Raw genomic sequence first — 22,582 nt, 5'->3', positions numbered from 1 at the left:
ACAGAGAGCCTTGATTCTGGAACAAGTAGAACGTAGACGGAGGCTGAGGCAACTTGCCGAAGGGTTGCCCGAAGGGAAACAAGGAGGTGTCACGGAGAGTGCAGGAGTAGAAGCCGAAGGAAATTTCTACGTATCGCCAGAACACCGTAGGGTGAGAAGCTACGAAGAATTTTGGAAGAAACAAGGCTAAGAAGAAATCTGGTCAAAGAGACCCGGAATCAGTTCACGAATTTATCCCTTACACTGCGCACGGAGGACCACCGAAGGGAGCGAACAGTGGACGAGGCTGAGAACGAAGCAGAGGTCAACCATACGACCGTAGGTGCGAAGGAGGCACAGGCACACGACAGACAGGACCCCCTCTTGGGACCCATCACACCAAGCATGCGGGTACAAAACACCGTACCCCCAGTCACTCAAACAGGAAACACCACAGGCACGGGAGGGAGTGGCGCGAGTGCACGACAGAAACAGCCACCTCTAGGGACACGACCCCCATCAATGGCCAATAGGCAGAAGCTATCGAAGTTCACCGGCGACGAGAAGGAGGATCCCGTAACAAAACCATATGGACAGCCAATGGTGTCACGGACCAGGACGAATGGACGAGGCAAGTTCCAGCGACATTATGGTGAGTTGCCATCAACTAGTGCTCAGATATTGATAAAACTGCAGTGGCCACATGGGACACACTACGGAAATCCTTCGAGAAGGAGTTCCGCCTACTCCAGGATGATAATGAAATAGTGGCAGAGATATACAGTACGAAACAAGGACAAAAGGAATCAGTTCGTGCCTGAAGGAGCTCATGATTTTTAGTGATGCATTTTGAGAGCAATTCAATTGCTCATGAATTTTGGCGATGCCTTTTAGGGAGCATTTCCTTTGCTCTAACATTCAAGCAATGTCTTTTGGTGATTTCCATTGCCTCCCAATTTGAGCGATCACTTCCTTTGCATGGAAATTTGAGCGATCTCTCCTTAACATTATTTCCTTTGCTCACAAATTTGAGCGAACTTCCTAGAGAGCATTTCCTTTGCTCCAAAATTTGAGCGATGTCCTCATAGGTGACTTCCTTTGCCTCTGATTTTGAGCGATCCACCTTTGAATGACTTCCTTTGCATGAGATTTCCTTTGCTCACAGATTTGAGCGATCTGCATTGATACTTACTTCCTTTGCTCTCAAAAAAGAGCGATCCTCCTTGATAGCATTTCTATTGCCTTGAAACCGGAGCTAAGTTACTTCCAAGGGCATTCATTGAGGATATTTTGATAGATGTCATGCATAGAAAGCAAGAAAACTTGAGGTATAAAGGGACGAAATCAGATTGAAGGGCGAATTTTAAGTAAATTTCCATTTCTCTCCAATTTGAGCGATGTCCTCTTGAGCACTTCCTTTGCTCAACATTTTGCGCAATCAGCCTTGAGGGTACTTCCTTTGCCCCCAAATTTGGGCGATTTCCATATAAGACACGTCCTTTGCTTTGAATTTAGAGTGACCTCCCCTAAAAATGCGCCTATCAGACCTGCAACACATGAAAATCAGGGATTATATCAAATAAAGAAAGTGTGTAAAGATTATATATATCATGTATGTTTGATATCATATTTGTTGTCTTGCAGATGTGAAAGGAGGATTGCAAGACCCGGCCACCATGCAACTTTAAAAAGAGGAAAACTTCATCGGCAAGCACAAAGGTATCCAGGAAGGTGACTACACAAGAAATATCCACTTATACAAGAACATGATACACACATTCAAGGATGTGAATGAAAGAATCAAGAATCCTCACTACAGCATCACAAAGAAAAAGTTTCAAAGGAGTGAAGAAGCAGCTATGACATCAAGGCTTCATTCCAAGGCAGTATTAATATCCAAAACTAAGAGGAAGTCAACATCTACACCTTTCAGCATTGAGGATAGTTTCAGAAGAGTTAATCAAAGTTAGAATATCAGCCTGAATAACATGATATAATTTGGAAACACACCTTCATTATCATCACCACATTGAACAATTGACTAATGTTGAGTATCAAGAGATATCACTCAACATTCCTTCATGATGATCTACCAAGTCTACAAGCAAATTGAGGTGGCATCCTAGTCACCACTTCACCAATTAGAGGAGTTCCACCTCAACATGTTTTGATTCAATGCACCAAGCTCATCCATAAGGGCGCAAATTCCAATGTACCTACCCCCACTATCTATTGGTCGAATATTCTAGGGATGACATGTGTCAAAGTATTGTAATTATTTCATTCGCCAGAATAAAGTTTGTTGTAACAAACCCTAATTAGGGTTCCATTGTGAAATCTTAACCATTAATGGGGTTTGATCCTAGCCACTCATTGTAATGAACTCTCTATGAAAAGCCCAAGCTCTTCATTTGTAAAGGTTAATAGAATAGAAGAATAGTTAAGAGTCAATAGAATAGTGTGTAGTCCAAGGATAGATAGATTAGAAGATAGAATAGAAGTTAGATTAGGAGAAGGCAAAGATTATTGCCAAAATCTTGTTGTAAAGAGCATATTATTTCATTGAAGTTATGGTGAATTAATGTGTTGTTTCAAAAAGTTGCATGGTCTTTACTTCTCAATTCATTTGCTTTCATGTTGATTAGATTGAATGGAGGAATTTGTTGAATGCATTTGTGTGGAATCCGTTTAGTCCATACCACTAGCCTCTTGTTGATTGTAAGTGTGCCTTGCGTGGTCAACTGGAATTATATGAGCTCAACTTCAATTATTATACATCCATTGTTTATGCATTAACTTGAATGGTAATCAATGTTTGATGTTAATGATTTGAATATCTTTGAATTATCCCTTAGAAGATTGCACTGAGCTTGTGTCAAATTGTTCAGTTTGATGGTGAGACCTCGCCCAATAGGATTCCATCAAATCATTCACTCTTCTCTTGCATTCTTAGGATTAGAATATACTCCCTAAACCCCATGCCTTTTGCTCTTTCTTTATGCTCCAAGCAAATAGATAGAATCTAAGTTCCAACATTTCAAGCATTCAACAATTCAACGTAAGTCCCCTTGTGATTCCAGCATAATCACAACGACCAACTGTGTTTATCCACACGTCATGACCCGACATTTATGAACCTTGGAGTTGTCTCAAGTGATCCTCAAGCGAATCTTCAGCATTTGAGAGACTTTGATCAAGAGAGGATAAGATACATTGGTATTTTATTTTGTGTTCGCATGTGCATGAGAAACACATCAACATAGTCCTAGAAGTTTGTTGTGGGCGTGATTGTGCCTGCTCACTCGACATGACTAGCTCAGGTTGTGGCTCATCCTCCATCTTAGATGTAGCTCTGCCTCTAGCTACACCTGGCCCGAAGAATGACTCCTCATCCTCCTCACCCTCCTCAATGTCATCCAATGTGAGACCAAATCCACCCCCCTCCTTCATAGCCTGCCTCTCCAAATCATTGATGTCATCCTTTGTAAACAATGGAGGCTGCTCCTGCGATGTCCAATCACTGTAAGGATCTATATCATCCAAATCAATTGGACCAGTCGGTGCTTCCTATACCTTCCTTATGCGCAACCAAAGATTATATTGCACAAAGACAAGGTCATTGAGGCATTTTTGAGCTAACTTGCTCCTCTTCTTCATGGGGATGGCCTCAAACAAGCTCCAATTGCACTCACAACTGGATGAGCTACAAGGCTGACATAAGGTTTTGAGGCCAATTGTTTTGAGATTTGGGCTATTTCCACCCCAACTTTGCCACCAAGCATCTGCAAAATAAAATTAGGTTGAGGGTAGCACCCCTCGCGGGGGTCAAAGGGTGAGAAAGAGACGGGTAGAGAGATAGGTCTAGATCTTGGGGGAAAGAGGAGAGAGTGAGATGGAGAGTGGTAGAGAAGGGAATAGAGGAAGAGTGATAGGGAGATAAGTCTAAAATTTGAGGTAGATAAAGAGAGTGAGATAGAGAGGGCGAGAGAATGTTGATAGGAACCTATTGATTACTGAAATTTGACTAAGTTTGAAAATTTAAAAGATCTTCTAAAACCTAGAATTTGCATTATAACTCTTTGAAATCTGAAACCACTCTCAAGCATCCTACCAATATATACATGAAATATAACTTAAAGTAAAAGAAAGGAAACAGACATTGAAATGTGACTTATACTTCAATGTTATATTTCATGTATATATTATGATGAAGAGAATGAGACTGACTTGAAAAAAAAAAAAATGACTTGTTTGGGCCTCTTTTTTTAATGCATCCGAGTTTTTTCTAGAAACTCGGCAAGATTCTTCTGCGAGTCAATGGCGTTACTACTTAGTGGCCAGAAAAACTTGGGAGTTTTTACCGAGTTTTCAGCGAGTAGTCCAACTAGTTCGGGTTTGAAGAACCGGTACACCGGTACAGCAAAATTTTGAAAGGGGGTTTGGGTTCATTTGGGTTTGTTTGGGTTCGTTTGGGTTCATTAGTACAAAAACATGTAAATTATATATATATGCGGCCTATAAGCATGAATTAGGATTAGCATGTCACATAGCATCATATAAACAACAAACTTGTAATCATGGCATCATGATCATACCATAATGGCATCATGATCATACCATAATAGCATCATATACATCAAGTTTAATATCAAAAATGACAAAATATTCAAGTATAATTGATTCAACTTTCAACAATTTAAAGTTTAATCATCAAATGAACTCTCTAATTCATCATCCTCATTCTCCTCCTCCTCATCATTAACATTGACATTAGATGACTGATGAACCAATGCCAACGCCACTTGCACTTGCACTCGCACTACAAATTTGCTCACTATCTGAGTCATCAAACGCAACAAGCTGAGAAGTGGAAGCATCCAAATCAATATGCTCTATCTCTATATCCCACATCTTCGTTTCCCCTTTGTTGTAGTCGCATTGCTTGTGTGAAATAAGACATAGATGGGAATGCACATATAATAAATTCTCCACTCTTTTTGATAGCAACCTATTGCGATTTACTAAGTGGATGAAAGAGTATGTGTACCAATTTCTTTCTGAAGCAGATGAACTAGCAACCTATGAAGACAAAGTAAACAATAAATAAACTTGTGATAAATTTTAATTAATTAAACTTACTTATGATAAAACTTTGACAGTGAGGGGTTGTAGGTGTTGGAAGCATGTGCATGGAAGTACCACCAACTATGAGCATCCTTCTTGGATCTATGATGAAGAGCATCAACATTTAGACCAAGCATCAACACTTAGACCATTTCCAATTGCAAATTCTATGAACTCATTTGTAACAATATCTCACAAATCATCATCGGGATAGAGTCTTAAGGAATGTTGCCTTGTACCCATCAGATACTTCTACATCTCTCCATGGTGGAATCCTTCCTGGTTTATCAAGAAATTGATTGCTATAGTACTTTGGTGTCAAGGCATAGGCAAGATGATGCAAAGGAGTGGTCATCTTATTCCACCTTTCTACAACAATTGCTTCCACTTGTTTGAAGAATTTCTCCTCGGGATCATTCTCTCTTCCATTTATAATGCACTTCATTTTTTCAAGCATTGAGTCAATGCCATCATAAATCTCACCAATGCAAGGCCTATCCATTGCAGTATAGCGAATCGTGCTCACAATGGGCTCAATGAAACTAAGGAGATATGTCACAGAATCCCACCATGACTCATTCAATATCCGTTCCCTAATTTTTGCTGCCCTCTCACTACTACTTTGCTTCCATATAGTCCAATTGGTGTTGATCACCATATTGCAAAGTGCCACCTTAACTTTCACAAGTCGTCTCAAGACAATTGTGTTTAATGTAAAACGGGTCTCAGCAACCTATAACACAAATTAACGCCAAAATAATTAAAAAATAAAGCCAAACTTTAAAGAAGAATACACAATATAGCTTACACAATGATATTATGAACATTGAAAATTTAAAAAATCAGAAAATGCAAAATTAAATTACTATTTCACTTACTTTCAATAGCTCCAAATTTGAAAAGGATCTAAAAATCCCTTGAGACATGTGGTGGTTTGCGATGAACATCTTGATGTCCTAGACCTCTGCATACACATCTTTGATCCATTTAATTTTATTCCCAATCTTTTGTAGCATAAGATTGAGTGAATGGACCGCACAAGATGTCCAAAAGATGTGATCATGGCATTCCTTGGACAACATTGCGGGCTTTCCACTGACCCACTGGCGGAGATGAGAATATCTTCAATAAATTGGCCATCTTTTACTTGGGCCTCACAATCCACAGCTTTCAAAAACATTGCCCCTTTAGGGAACACCGCTATGACATTGATCAAGGGACGATTTTTAGAATCTTTCCACCCATCTGAAACAATTGATACACCTATCTCAGCCCATGAATCCCTTATGGGTTTCAATGCATCTTCAAACCCCTTTACCTTTTTTTCCAATAAGGTTCCACGTACCTGTTGACGTGTCTAAAGTCGCATTGCTATGACTCCATCCGGCCAACGCAGAATAGAATGTACTCATTGAGTATCCTATCCTCTCTTGAGATAAGGAAATCCCTAATGCTGTGTTAATTTGATCAATGGGCATAACCTCAATGTTTTGGTTGTCAGGTCTTGACTGCAGGATAGCTCAGTGATCAATGTGTTTTGCTGGGAGCACAAGGGGGACTTACGTTTTGCAACAAGCTGGTCTGCTGCAATTTTCAGACTAGGAAATAAAATTAAAAGGGAAGGGATAGGAGATCTAAAACTAACAAGATTGGTATGCGAGTAGACAGATTCAACATAACCAATCCCTGCTTGGCCAAAATAGCTCACAGCCTTGCAGAAACGATGCAATCTTCAAGGGGACTTGGAAGATTTTCAGACTACCAACGCACGGCTAAGCACCCAATTTTGGTGCAGCTCAGACGGACACCTGCAATTGAACTAAGCACAATTCAAAGGCTCAGGTTAACCATACGAAAGGATACACAATCAATATATCCTCAATGATATGAGCCTGAATCTATCAAGTACCTGCACACCCAAAACAAAAAGATCTATCTAAAATGCTAAAAGAAACCATACAAACAGGATGAAAACAAGACAATAAACACCAAATCAATGTCTATATATTGATTTCAGCTGCCTATTACAACAATTTCTGCAGCATTTCTATGCTACTTGCTAAGATCTAACCTATTCTAACTTCTAAAATCTAACTCTAACAATCTAACTACTAAAAATTCTAACCCTTTACAATAGAAAGGCCTCTGCCTTTTATAGTTTTTACAATATTGAATTGAAAGCTAGGATGGATTGCATCCAAGGGTCCTGACCTGCCTTCCAAAAGCTGGCAGCCTTAACCCATGCCCATTAAACTCTTAGTCATCTATCCAACCACTATCCCAGCTACCCACAACTGTTTGGATTCAATTTGAGTCTATCCAGTAGTTGGACATAACTGTCCATAACTGACTTGTTTCCCCTTTCTTTCAAAATATCTGAGTGGGGCCCACAGGCAGTTTTACAATGAAACAGTTTCACTTTTTAGAAACTGAACTTTTGGAATTAAATCCAGCTATGTATTTCTCGAGAATGCATAGACTTGCAGCATTCGGAGTGTTCTTTGGTCTTTGGTCCCAGTGGTGGACTTTAGCTTGTCGTCCAGCAACACGCTTCCCAATGCTCGGTTCAAATCTCGTGCTCCTGAATCTTCTTCTTCAGCTTTCAGCGCCTAGCTCCTTGACGTTTCAAGCTTTTCTCCTGGTTCTCCGGGATGACGTCCTCAACCTACGAATAGTCAATTTCATTTTAATAAATCAAATTGAAAAATTTAATAATTTAATTTAATTTAAACATTAAATTTTATTTACGACGTCTGGCTCAAGAAGCTCTTTGTGAGATGTATCTTTTGAATGTTTTCACTTTCTCCTCGGGGAATTCAGGACCTTTAGGCAAGTTAGAGATTTCGTTTCGAGTTAAGGCCACTTCTTTTGAATTCATTAGGGCTTTAGGATTAAAATGCGCGAGTTCTCACTTGGTTGACCCCTTGGTAAAACTCGACTCTTTAGCCAAATTGTGAACGCCTTTAAAATACTTTCTCCTTTTACCTGGCAAAGTTCGGCCCTCTGAACCAAAATGAGAGTTTTTGGCTTTCCATTTTAACGCCATCCTTGTGAAATTTCGTGTGATTTTACCTTTAATCACCTAAGTCCTGGAATTTCGGGGATACTAGAGGTTTTGCAAGATTTACCTTTTAGATTTTAACATCCCTTCTGGCAATTTCAGATTCAACAGGTGAAATTCAAGTTTTATTTAAAATCACGATGTTTGCCCACTCAATTTTCTAGCCGTAGAGGCCTTTTGCAAGATTTTGAATTCTCATTTTGGCCTTATAGGTGATTTTGACTTGGAATGACTCTTCCTCTATGGTTTTTGGGTTATTTGACTATTTTGCAAGTTTGGAAACCTTAAGTTTCGTGTAAATGAATGTTATCGTGCGATTTTACTTGCTTGGTTATTTGTTTTGATTTCATGAATCCTCAGCTTCCTTAAACGTCTTTGCGCGAACTTGGTGATTTGGTCATTTTCGGCCTGGAAAGCCTTTTGGCGAGTTGTGGGATTGTTATGATTTTCGAGCTCTTAGCATTTCGCGAGTTTTAAAACTTATTTAGAGTCTCTTCATTTTCGAGCTATGAGGCCATGACTTAAACTTCGCAAATTTAGCCTAGTGATTTTCGGCCTGGGGAGGGTTTTTTAAAAGTTCGAAGTTTAACGCTTTTCACTAACTTTCTTCCCCCTCTGCGATTTCGGGCTTAGGAAGCCTTTTGAAAAGTTTTGTCTCATCTCATCACACAATACTTCATATTTTCAGGCTAAAGGGGGGCTTTGTAAAGTTTAAGTTTTAACGCTCTTTTCTTATTCTCCATTTTTGGGCTACAAGCCCCTTCTGCAAACTTTATAATGCCTTTCCTTACTTCGTGATTTTCGGGCCAAGAGGGGCATTTTGTGAGCTTCGGGCGGATTGGGGATTTCGTGAGTTTTTTTTTAGGAAAGCTTTGAATGATTTTTGGGCAAAAGGTGTATTTTGTTAGTTTCGGCTTTACCTTTTCCTCTAAAAGTTTCGCGATTTTCTATTTTCGATTTTCGGCTCCTTGAGCCATTTTGTAAATTTTGACCTGGAGGGCCATTTTGCCAATCTCCTCATTTTCGGGCAATAAAAGGAAATGGCGCAATTTTGAATCATTTTCCTTTCATCGACCCCCTCGCATTATGGCCATGTAGACTTATTTCAGTGTTTGGGAAACTCAGGGTTGACAAGGCTTCTGTATGATTTAGCTTGAACGCCTCCCTCCACACTTTGGCGCCTCACAAAACTTACAAGAATGCCGAGTTCTACAGACCTCTCTCTTACGGGCAGACCACAAAAAAAAGCGGGGGTCCCCTGATGCAGGGGGCATGTGTCCTATACGCACAACAGTACCTTCTCATAACCTGGGCCCTTATACACTCTTGGAGCTTCATTAACACTTCTCAACATTTGCTTCCAATATGGGGAACGAACAACATTGAAAGCCAACCCATTTGCTTATATGCACCTTGCTACATCTTGGTCGGCAATGTCTAGACTCTCAATTTGAAATGCGGTTTCTAAAGGCCCCTTTGTTCTTTTGCGTGTCAAGGGTGCTTCACTTTCAGGTTCAGTTGTGGAAAAAAAGGGGTGGTTTTCTAATACAACATTGGGATTAGATGAGGATTGCATTCCCCTTGTTTTTTTTGGTGCGGTTTGATTCAATTTGCGGGCTTCTCTCTCTTCTGGTGCCTCATACTCCCTAATATATTTCATCACCGTCTCATTTGGTATAGGTTTACCCTCTTTTCCAGAGCATTTTTTGATGCCTCTTCCTGGTATTCCACACAAATGGCCTACCACCCAAAAATATGAACTATTACATTCTACACCACATCCTTGGCATCTCCAACAGAATCCCCCACCTCCTGGAAGTGGTCTTATAATGTCAACATACTTCCATAGGGGAGAATTTGGATCATTTCTTTGTTTTGAGATAGATTGTTCATTTGTGCCAATGGAGGAAGAGGTAGATGCCATTCTAGTTCTGATGGTAAGAAATAATATGAACAAGTTCAAAACAAAAACAAAATAATGAAAAACAATTAATGTTTCATGTTTGACGATTTGTGAAACAAAAACAGTTGAAAAAAAATGTTCAAAAACCTACCTCTTTCAGCCAATGGGAGCTTGCAAATGTGTGGAAATGATGCTGCAACACTTGTTGAAGCTTCAAAAATCAGTCTTCAACTCCTATTTGATTTTGGAAGCCAAACTTTGTTCACCCTTTCTTCAACCTGCTAGCAAAAAACTTTTGTTTGCAACACAAATGAGGAGAAATGAGCCAAGTTTATGTTTTAAAACTCACTTTTAGGGTTTTATTTTCGTTTTTTAAGTGCATTGCATATCTTTTGGTCTATTTTATGGCCAGCAGGAAATAGACCAAAAGATATGCAATGAACTCTGAAATTCTCCTTAATCAGCCCTCATGAATAATCTCTAATGCTCTGCAGCTCTGAAAACTAGGAATGAAGAAGATATCAAACCCATTGAAGCTCAATTGTGATGTACGTGTGAAATCACCAAATATTCTCAAAATTGTGTCTTTAAACAATGTGAAGAACGTTGCCTATAAGGGATTTTGTCCTCACAAACCGAAGGAAGAACAGTCTCCTCCAAACAAGAAGCAATATCAAATATCCAATCCAACATATAACACAAATGAGCTCCCAATCTCCTTTTTCTAATCTCCCAGAAGGGGTTGGCCTCTTCTATTTGGCTTTTTAAAACATTTAAAACAAAATCACGACCTTTATAAAGTGTGTCCATGTCTCCAAAAGGCCCCCCTTTCAAAATATTCCCACTTCACTTAATTTTAGCGCCCAAAGATAGTCTTATATTAAATATTAAAAATAACGATAAAGTTAAATCTTTAATTTAATATTTTATTGATATTTCATTTTAAATCACTTGACTATATTATATATCAAAATATTGATATCCACAGCTCCCATCAACATATTTTAAAATAGTAGCCCTACCAATTGGCTTAGTCGATGTGTGAAACTAACTTACTAAATAAGTATTAAAGAAATCACCCAAATTCACTCCAGAAAAGGGCATTATGCTCGTAATAACTACCAAAACTCAGCTAACCCTTTTAATACTGCCATCCCGCTGAATAAAATGTCTCCCAGGTTCCCTAACCCTAACATATTAGCCTACGGGAACCCACTAGATGAGCTAACTGACCACCATATTCAACTGGTTACGAAGGGGACATTACAAAACACATTGACATACAAGCAACATGCTGATCTCAAGCAATGGAAGAATGAACTTGAATTTGGAAACCTGGCTTTAACTCACTTGAGGAAGGCAAGGGTCCCAAAAGCAACTTCTAACAAGTTGAAATGGAAGGAAATTGGACCTCGTAAGATTTTAAAGAGTTTTTTTGTGAATGCCTATGAGATAGAGCTTCTTAAAAGAGTAGATACCTCACCAATCTTCAACATTATTGATTTGTATCCTTATTACGAGGGGCAAACAAGTGGACAAACTAATGCCTTCAACACATATTAATTTGATTATTGGCCTTACAAGTTACATAGGGTCTCAAGAGAAACCACAAGGTTGATGGTTTCTTTTAGCTATCCAAGCTCATTACTTTGAGCACTATGTGATCTAAAAATGTACATGACATTCACAGAGATGGCAATAAACCCATTAGGCAATACCCCGCTACCCAAATTACATGATGATGGAATTTGGCTCACTAACGAGAATGCATGGTGGTAGAGCCTAGTTTTTGTGGCCCCACCTTCATGTCAAATAAGCACTACCAAACTGAATACATTGCTCAAGATCCACAAAAGAAGATGGATTTCCAATTCCTTATCCTACAGGAAACAGACAATAGGAGAGATCTTCTCCAACCAAGCACTCTGTTTTCTCCATAAACTACTTAGAACTATAATGCTGATAGCATTTTTGGATGCATACTTGGGATCTGACTTGTTGGCATTTATGTAAACGATAATTCTTGTATTGAGAATTGAGAGTTAGCGAAGTGTTTCCTTCTCTTAAAAGTCTCACCCCTCTATATGTCTTTACCTTTACAGCTTCATATCTTGCTAGGTTTTTTCAGTTATACAGCTCTACTCATTTGATGTCTTCAATATAATTTAAATGTTAAACTGGACAGGCAATGATCCAAAACATACATTTTCTTATTGATGTTATTTAATGATAATTATTGAGCTCCCAGGTTATACTATTAAAATTAAAAAATGCAAGCAAGTGAAATTTGTCTAGATGAAGATAAGGAGTTCTGCAGTTAAATAACCACAATGACCTAGAGATAATAAAAATATAAGAAAAAAAAGTATCAGTAAGTTCTTAAGTAGGCAGTTGAACTCCAAGGTTATACCATTAAATTAAATAAATCCTAATCAAGTAAACTTTGTCTAAACCAAATACAGAGTTAAACAGTTAAATAACACAAGTGCGATGAAAAATATAAGAGATACAAGTAGAAGAAAAGAGAAGATAAATGAACATTGTCTCCAATTTGATTTATAAAAGAATAACAACCACCATGGCCCTGATTAGAAAGAAATTCCACAAAAGAAAGGCATATGAGCATCTACAGCAACCCTCCAGATTTCAGAATCTATTCTTCTCAGTGATTATAGGGTCAAGATTTGTGAAAGAGGGAAACCTGTGCAACAATTCGCAATAATATGTCTTGATGCTGAACAGGCAACTTCGAAAGGCCATATAGCAACTCAGGAGCGAAGTTCAATTTCTCCTGTTTCAACCAATAACACTCAAAAATCAGTAATTCCCAAAATGTTTTTAGAGTATAATTCACTAAATGGATACTTCGAATATGATTCTTTTCAATATAGTGTCCAATTACTGAAAACTTTATAATATCCAACATAAATAAAAAGTATCATAAAAGCAATTATAAGACAAACCTCCATAGGCAAACGGTCAAAAGCCATCTCAATATACACAATTGAAAAATTCTTGACAATTGGGGCAGCATCAAGACTCTGATATAAGTTCCACAAATCCAATATAGGCAAGCGAATTGTTGGTTGGTCTTTTACACGCTTGTTTATGTGTGTCAGCATCTCCATCACCTGCAACAATGACAGATATCCAAGATTAAGACTTCAATGCAATTAAAGATTATTATAATTGATATAAGGAGCATCATATATCCAAACTGTATTTGTTTGAGGAGGGAAGGTTTAAACATTGAAGTGACGAAAAATATTGAGGCAACAAGATCACACAAAGGTGAAATCAAATACCAAAGAACATATCCAGATCTACTAAATTTGTCTTGATTTGTCCTTGTATTTACTTGTAATGAGACTAAGGAATGTTAAGAGGAAATTCCAAAGTAATTAATATGATAAGGAACCAAGGCCACACATTAACTAGTTGAAGAGCCTTGTAACTGATTTTTCTTATATTAATGACTAAAAGTCTCTATGAGTTGTAAAATCCAGCTCAATACTCAATATAACATTATTAATTTAAAAATTTAGATACTCCACCAAACAAAAATAAGGCTAAGGATAGGAAAATGTCAATATTTATGACGCCAAATTTGTGTATCCATTATGATCATCTTCACATCACTGTATTCTCCCTTATTACATTCTAAGATCATTGTGTCTAAAATATCCCATATTAATGTAATTGTCTAAAACATAGTTTGCAGACTATAGAAATATATGTAACCAAAATAGTTGGGTGAATAATAAAATATCCCGTGATAGTAATTTCAAGATATATACTGCCAAGGCGAGCAAAATGAGCGAAAAAGACTGAGCAGCCTTGCAGGGCCGGTTTAGCAGTCACTAGTTTAGACACAGAGGAAGGGGAGATTGTTAGTAAGGAGACTTCGGTTTCTCCAGAGGGAGTGCAAGTACTAGGACGAATTTTCTCAAATGCAAATGAAGAGTTTAAAAAAGAAGAGAAGAAACCAATTTGATTAGTAGTTGGTAATGTCAATGTGGATATTTTGGAGGAGATTCCTAACATCTGCATTCCGAAGGAATTTCTCAATTCCAAAGTGGAAGGATTGAATCAGAATTAAAACTTGGATTGGTCATAAATGGCTTCAATTCAAGTCGGAGATTAAGTTTTTTGGCTCTAAAGTTTCTCTAGATTGTTTTTGAATCTGAACGTGATAGAGATGAAGTGCTTAAGGGTGGCCACTAGTTCATGGGAAATGTTGAATTATGTCTTCTAGAATAGCCTGTAGGCTTTAATCCTCACCTCTTTGGATCTGCCTACATAAGCTCCCTCAAAAACTTTAGGCAATTCCTTGGGGGAATTTGTGCTCTATTCCAGAGCTATAGAAAGGGCGGAGACTACCAATCTAGCTTCCATTGCAAAGATCTGCACTAGGATAGATTTGAGCAAACCTATCCGACATTCAATCATATTATCCTCAATTTTGGGGGAACGGGCACAAGAATTGGAGTACGAATGTCTACCTATTAGATGCTTCAAATGCTGGAAGATAGGTCACATTGCCAGAAGATGTGCTTCTTAAGATGGGTCAAAGATGTTAGGGCTTGACTCTGGGGGATCTAAGGTGTTAAGTCACCCTCAACAATCATTGGGGAACTCTTCACCCTCAAACCACGTCAAATATTTTGTCAAACGATTGGGAGACGATCCTGCAACTCCTGTTTCATAGGTCAATCAAGAGTCAACCTTGCAAATAGGGCTGCCCATAGCTTCTCCCCCCTTGGTGAAACTGTATACAGATAAGGCAAAGGTTAGGATAGTGTTTGCTGCTTTGGTAAAGATGCGCAGTCCAATGATTATCCTTAGCCCCAACAAGATGGGGCTAAGGATAATCATCTGCAGGGCCATGATGTGCTCTTGGAGGCTCCCAAGGACCATTCCCCATTAGCTCATATTTTAAAAAAGGTGGCTATTGTGGCCTTTGCTTTGGATGCCTCCAAGTAACGTGTGGAAGGCAGTGATAGCAAATGAAAAAGGGATGAGGATGAAAATGATGAAAATTCCTAGAAAATGATTACCAGAAGTAGTAAGAGAGGTGTTGGGAAAAGAACTTTAGCAATGGATGCTAGGGGTTCCACAATCAAAGGTAGAAAGACTAATGTTAGTAAATCTAAACAAAAAGCCTTGGAAGAGGTCATGAAGGTAACTCAAGAATTGTTGGACAAGTTTGTTAGATGTGGAGATGAGCACCCCCCTACAAGAAGGAAATTATGAAGCTACTAGGTTGGAGTGTCTATATCCTAAATGGCTAGAAAACACGTCGCATGATCAAGCGGCTGATAAGATAGAAAGTTACTTGCTGCTGTTTCTGGATTTGATTGTGTCTGTGTTTTTTGCATTAACGTTTCGAGTCACACTCTATGATTCATCATCAGGATGATAGAGAGCAAAGGAGTAGAGAAATGAATTGTTGCAGACCAAGGGAGACTAAAAAGGTATAGGATAGGGAGGGGGGCGGAAGTAACACTTGTCAAAAAGTGGTTGGAGGGAAGAGAAGCGTCATTAAATACAACATCAACAATAAAAATTAATACATCAACAATAAAAACATATGAGAAAAAGGAAGAAGGGAAATAAATTGGAAGCAATGGTGAACATAAAATAAAACAAAATGTAAAGGATATAACTTAGAAAAAATAAAAAGAGAAGAAAACAAATAAAACTAAAAATAGAATCAAATTGATACAAGTAAAAGGGGCGACAAAATATAAAAAAGAATGCTAGGAAAATAAAGAGAAATCAAAATCCCAAAAAGATAGAATGTTCCGATGTTATTTTTCTTCAGAAGACTCAAGTTGATAGCGCTGGTCTTATGAATATGATCCCTAGTCTACGGCGAAATGGTGAAGGTGTTGTGATGGATGTTGATGGCACAGCTGGCAGACTTGCTATCCTATGGAACGAGTTGTACACTTCTAACTGGTTATTAACTATTAAAATTAAGGATATTCAAGGGCCTTATGATCTGATGCTTTCCAATGTTCATGGTCCCAATATGGAAAAGGATAGAGACAAATGCTGGGAAGAATTGAAAAATTTCAGGTATTCTGCCCCAAATGGGAAATGGGTTGTTTTGGAGGATTTCGATGCAACCTTATGTCTTGAGGAAAAGATGTGTGATGTAGTAACTCAGGCTCTATAGGCTTCAAAAGGATGTGTGATGATCCAGCCCTGGTTGATATAGCCCCCAAATCTACATGGTTCACCTGAGTAATAGGAGAGTTGGAGAAGGTAATATTATGTGTAGATTGGACAAATTACTACTGAACTCGGACTGGATTCTTTCCCCAATGAGCTTTCACTCCAATGTTATTCAATACGGAGATTTTGATCATCGGCCAATCTCTTTCAATATTTCATTTATTTTGAAACCTAGAGGCATCCTCTTCAAAATAGAGGCTTTCTGGTATGAACATGCGAAACTTAGGGAGGCTCTAGAGGGATGGTGGAGGATGGAAGTGAAAGGTAACAAACGATTCATTAACTTCAAGAAGTTGGTGAAATCAGGAAACTAGCCAAAGCCTAGAACAAGAATGTTAAAGGAGAATCTCTTTGAGAGCAAACACAAAGTTGAGGAGAGGCTACAAATGATTAAGGTTGCCATCACCCAAGCTGGTTTCACTGCTGATCTTAGAAACAAGTAAAAAGAGCTTTTGGAGGAACACAAAAATTCTTAGAATGGAGATCTTTTGGAAACAAAACTCGAAGATTAAGTGGTTTAAGGCAGGCAATAATAATACTAAGTTCTTTCACCCTGCCACCAATGTCAAAAGACATTGGTAATTAATAAAATTCTCAAGATAACTTTGCCCAATGGCTCCATAGTGGAGGACACCAATACTATTAAAAAGGAAGGAGTAAACTACTTTAATGACATGTTGAGTGGAGATCCTAGTGTCAAAAAGAAAGCTCAAGATGATCTGCTTTGCAACATTCCAATGTTGGTTGATAAAGCTTTGAATAAGAGTCTCAAGGCTTCTTTCTCTGAGGAGGAAATTTGAGTTGCTAATTTTCTTTGGGAGTTGGCGAGGCTCCTAGCCAGGATGGGTTTCAAATTGGTTTCTTCTAGAGGTTTTGGAATATTGAGAGGGTAGATGTTTGGGCTTCAGCTGAGGAATGTAGGTGCAGAAGGCTATCTCCAAAGCATGGAACGTTGCATATCTAACTCTTATTCTGAAGAACAGATCCCCAAATTAATTTGATGATTTTAGACCAATTGCTCTATGTAATGGGATTTATAGGTTTGTAACTAAAGCCATGGCTTCTAGAACTAAGAAGTGCTTAGAGAATATTATTTCAAAGGAGCAAAGTGGCTTCCTCAAAAGAAAACAAATTCTTGATGGGATCGTTTTGGCTCATGAGATCATCTACTCTATCAAACTCAAGAAAAGGGAGGGTATGATTCTTAAGCTTGATATGAACAATGCCTACGACAAGATTTCCTACGATTTTCTTATTAAGGTCATAAGGAAATTTTGTTCCTATGAGATTTGGTGTAGTTGGGTTTTAGGTTGCATTTTCACTACTTCCCATGCCCTCCTAATCAACATAACTGCTACTAAATTTTTCCATGTTGATCGGGGTTTGTGGAAACAGGACCTATTGTGACATCTTCACACATCACCCCATTGCAAATGGGGACCCCCACTTTTTCACTTCTTAGTTTAGTAGTTTTGATTTGTTTAGTAAGCTTGGCAATAATTTTGAAGTTTCTAGCCTTAAGAGTGGGAGGATTGTATCTTGATAAGTCTAGGAGTCAATACAAGGATTAAGTGGTAAAATCAGGTCTTGTGTAGAGGTGAAAATTCAAGATTGCTTGCAATTCCATTAGAATTGCTTTCAAATGTTGTTGTCAAAATGCAAAAAAATGTAAAAGTTATCAAGGGCAACAATAAAATTGTCAAGGAGCGAGAAAAAGTTGCAAAAGTTGTTAATGCAAGATCGAGACGAAGGCCTAAGTGAAGAGGCATGATAGTTTATGCATGACTAGGTTGAATTTCCACCCTACATTGGGTAGTTTATGCATGAATCTTATAAAATTCCACCTTGTTCTAGTCACTTTATGCGCAACACCTAATTTTTGCCTTCCCTCTCTTGTTTTATGCATGCACAAGGTGAATTTCCACCATGTACTTTAATCCGTTCACAATGTAAATTTCCGCCTTGCATCTCTTGTTTTAGGCGTGCACAAGGTGAATTTCCGCCATGTATAAGCCCTTTAATGCATGCACGATGTCAATTTCCACCTTGCATCTCTTGTTTTTTGTGTGCACAAGGTGAATTTCCGCCATGTATAAGCCCTTTAATGCATGCACAATCTGAATTTCTGCCTCGCATCTCTTGTTTTATGCATACACAAGGTGAATTTCTGCCATGTATAAGCCATTTAATGCATGCACAATATGAATTTCCGCCTTGCATCTCTTGTTTTATGTGTGCACAAGGTGAATTTCCACCATGGCTAAGCCCTTTAACGTGTGCACAATGTGAATCTCCACCTCACACTGCATGACATCTTCAAATCTTTGCCTTGTATTGCATAGATGGGTTGAATCTCCACCAAGGATTGCACAAGCATAAGGCCCCATTAATGCATAAGCATTAACAATTTCCGCCCATCCATAGATAGGCACTATCAAAAGTGTTTTTTGTTCATGAGAATGGTGAAATTCCGAATTTATACATGAGGATGGTATAGTTCCGCCAAACTATACATAAGACCTTATAAACTCCATCATTTTTTGTTCATGTTGAGGTGAAAGTCTGATCCGATGGCATGATGTGGTGTTTAAGACATGAGAGAGGGAGTAAAAGCTTTCTTTGATTATCATGAATCTTTCTTAAATTATCAATGTTCTTGTGATTTGCTTGATTAAGGTTTATTTATCATGTTTCACTATGTTTATTTTCCTTTTTAGGTGATACTCAAAAGATGATGGAGAAAGAAGGTATCAAGTCAGGAAATTGACAATGACGGTGAAGGAAGAGCTACTCCAAGAAGGACCTCACAACTCCGGTGTTTCAACCACAACAACAAGGATGCTAAAGATGCAAGGGATGGCTCTACAACATGAGAGAACGATCAAGTCATGCAGTGATGACGAAATGAAGGATGAACAACTCAAAGGTGCAAGAAAAGGACCTCGTGAAGAAGATAGCAAAAGATGAAAATGCAAATGCAAAGATCAACATAAAGAGGGATACAACTATAACAAGATCAAAGACAGAGACATTCAAGATATCATTAAGAGTATACTACTACAAGGAAATCAATCACATCAAGGACATGTTCTATAATTCAAGAACTACACTAAGGAAAGACGAATTCATGACATGATAAAGATGAAGGCCAGCTGGGGACATCACAAGAAAGATTCTGGAGTTGAGGATGGAAATGCATCACAAAGAGGAAGGATTCCCAAATGTCAAGATTGAAAGCGAAATGTGATCAAGAAAAGAAAGATAGTTTCAGAAGAGTTATACAAAGTTAGAAAAGTCATATAAAACAAAAGAAGACAGTAAAATATTAAAAAGACAAAAGGCGGCGATCAGACAAAATGAAATGGAACGATTCATTAAGGATGTATTTGTTAAGACAAGTCAGCGAAAAGGTGCGATTCTTAACAGATATACTTTGCTCTCCAAGAGATTCGATTAAGTCAGCAATTTAAAATGGTGTATTCAAGTTAATAATAGCGATTATGTTTATGGCATATGTTAATGTTAAATGAAAGGGAAATTATGAAATGAATGGTGAACAGCCACGATAAAAGGTATGTCTCATAATGAGACAAGATATAAGAATAAGTTATTTTGTTAAAAAGTGGAGTGTGAGATAAAAGAAAATCTTTGAAAGAGAAGGTTGTGTGGAAAGTAGAATATGTGTTTGGAGAATTAGAAGATAGATAAAGTGCATACAGCAAAAGAGAGAGAGCAGATATAAAGGAAGAGAAAGAGAATAGAGTATGAAGTATAATTCAGATTTAAATCTGAATATATGAAGAAAATATTAATAAGTTATTTGGTCACTGCATAGAAGCAATAGACTGCAAAAAATCGCAATTATACCCTATTAATCTTGAATCCTGGAGCCAGCCGACTTATTCTCCGAAAAAATCCCTACTCAAAAAAAAAGCATTGACTAATCGTTGACCCAAATTTCAATGATTCTTTGCATTTAAATCAAGTTTAAACCCCCAATAAATGGCAAAAAAAGTGAAAAAAATCATTGTAAAAATTGCAAAACCCTAGAAAAACTCGTGAAATTACTGAATTGCTTAGAAATGGGGTTGATCTAAGACAGAATAAGAGTCAATGTAGAATCAACATCGAAAAAGTTTGTTAGTTTGTCCATTTTCGGGTAATTCATCATTCCCCACACTCGACTTGTTCAAATGCACGAGCTCAACGACCCAACAAACGTAGAAAGCCCGCGAGCTCAATGGCCCAGCAGGAGTTTGAACCTTGGTGGCTACCTCAACAATGGAGTGTTTCTACCACAACACTAAACATTTGAAGACATATATAATATATATAGATATATTACTTTATAATTGATATGGTTAATTTTTACTCAAACAAAGACACAATTTATTATGTGAGCAATATATCCAAAGTGATCCACGAAATAAATCTGAATGACAACAAACAAGCTTACATAGTTGTAATAAAAGAGCCTCCAACACACAATCATTAAAATTTGTCTCGACCTAAAATAGTAGTTGCAAGCTAGGTATTGCCAAAACCAATGGCTTGCTAATCTTTTACTTTGGCTAAACAAATGCCTTTTGCTGAATTCTACCCAATATAAAAGACTTACCAATTGCCATCAGGGAATATAAAGCACTGCAACTGTCGAATATGATTTGATAAGCCTTTTCAAATATAGAACTACCCCTAGAAAACTCCTTCCCTAAATCATAATGAAAGTCTTAGAACGCTTCAAAATGGCTTCCAAATTTACTAAATTCCTAACAATAGGTGGATCTTTGTCTGATAAATTTTGATCTCAGCTACTTCATAGACTTAGCTAATCTTTGATCTCAGACTTAGACAACTATTTGGTGTATTTGGTGACTGCCCTTTTAGAAAGTTAAATGAATATTTGGCTATGTTATCAGCAATATGAATATAAACAACAAAAATCTAATTTCTACAATCATGTGTTAAACTCTATTTTATTTACTCTATATATCTCTATGCTATGGAAATGCCCTTAAGTTTTAAAAAAGTAGTTTGTGTCTATTTTTCTACAATTTTTTACAATTTTTTAAAATCCAATTTTTTACCCACTTTTTCAAAAGCTCTTGTACTTTTGGTTTGCCAATTTTTGTTGCTATGTAAATCATTGCAATTGTAGAATATGATTTGATAAGCTTTCTAAAATATTGAATTAACCTACAAAAACTCCTTGCTTCAATCACAATGAAATTCTTGGACCACTTCAAAATGGCTTCCACTTTTAATATTTGTCTGTTAACTTTTGATCTCAGTTACTTCATAGACTTGGCTAATATTTGATCTGACTTAGACAACTATTTGGTGAATTTCGTGACTGCCCTCTCAAAAAGTTAACTGAATAGTGATCTCAGTTACTTCATAGACTTGGCTAATATTTGATCTCAGACTTAGACAACTATTTGGTGAATTTCGTGACTGCCCTCTCAAAAAGTTAACTGAATAGTGATCTCAGTTACTTCATAGACTTGGCTAATATTTGATCTCAGACTTAGACAACTATTTGGTGAATTTCGTGACTGCCCTCTTAAAAAGTTAACTGAATATTTGCCTCTGTAATCAGCAATATGAATATAAACAACAACCAAATTATTTTCTACAATTCATTGGTTAAACTCTATTTTATTTGCTCTTTATAACTCTATGCTATGGAAATGCCCTTAAGTTTTTTTAAGAAATAGGTTTTGTCTATTTTTCTACACTTTTTTATGTTTTTTTAAATCCGATTTTTTCCCCATTTTTTCAAATAATCTTTATACTTTTGGTTTGCCGATTTTTTCCACAAATGATTTTTGCTACTATATTTGATGAACAGATTTGTAGGAAAAGTTTGAACAGGGCTTAGGGCAGCAATTTAAGTTTTCAAAGACAAAGGTTGTAACTATTCGAAAAGGCATCTCTTTTCTAAGAGATATTTGGAGAAGTATAATAAGGAAAGCTATATAGCCAAGATAGTTTGAGGGGTGGAAAGGAGTGTGTAGTAGAGAGTAATGTGATTTGTAGGAAAAGTTTGAACAGGGCTTAAGGCAGCAATTTAAGTTTTCAAAGACAAAGGTTGTAACTATTCGAGAAGGCATCTCTTTTCTAAGAGATATTTGGAGAAGTATAATAAGGAAAGGTATATAGCCAAGATAGTTTGAGGGGTGGAAAGGAGTGTGTAGTAGAAAGTAATGTGAGTTGTGTGTGAGTACGTGGAAATTTGAACATACATTACATATATACAGCAGAATAAGAAATTG

General features: G+C 37.5%; 1 protein-coding gene across 3 annotated transcripts in view; it reads right to left on the bottom strand.

The window, feature by feature from the left end:
- Positions 1-22,582, bottom strand: part of LOC131048806 (uncharacterized) — a 327,816-nt gene that overhangs the window by 258,495 nt on the left and 46,739 nt on the right. For all 3 annotated transcript variants that reach the window (XR_009106522.2, XR_009106523.2, XM_057982881.2), the window contains exons 2-3: positions 13,031-13,198; positions 12,769-12,858 (exon numbers count right to left, since the gene is read on the bottom strand). Coding sequence is in view for 1 of the 3 variants with exons in the window: in XM_057982881.2 (XP_057838864.2) it covers positions 12,769-12,858; positions 13,031-13,198 (258 nt within the window). In the remaining 2 variants the exon portion in view is untranslated. The remainder of the gene's footprint in view (positions 1-12,768; positions 12,859-13,030; positions 13,199-22,582) is intronic.

Source organism: Cryptomeria japonica, chromosome 8, assembly GCF_030272615.1.
Source record: "Cryptomeria japonica chromosome 8, Sugi_1.0, whole genome shotgun sequence".
Taxonomy (NCBI): domain Eukaryota; kingdom Viridiplantae; phylum Streptophyta; class Pinopsida; order Cupressales; family Cupressaceae; genus Cryptomeria; species Cryptomeria japonica.
This window is presented reverse-complemented; position numbering and strand designations above follow the sequence as displayed.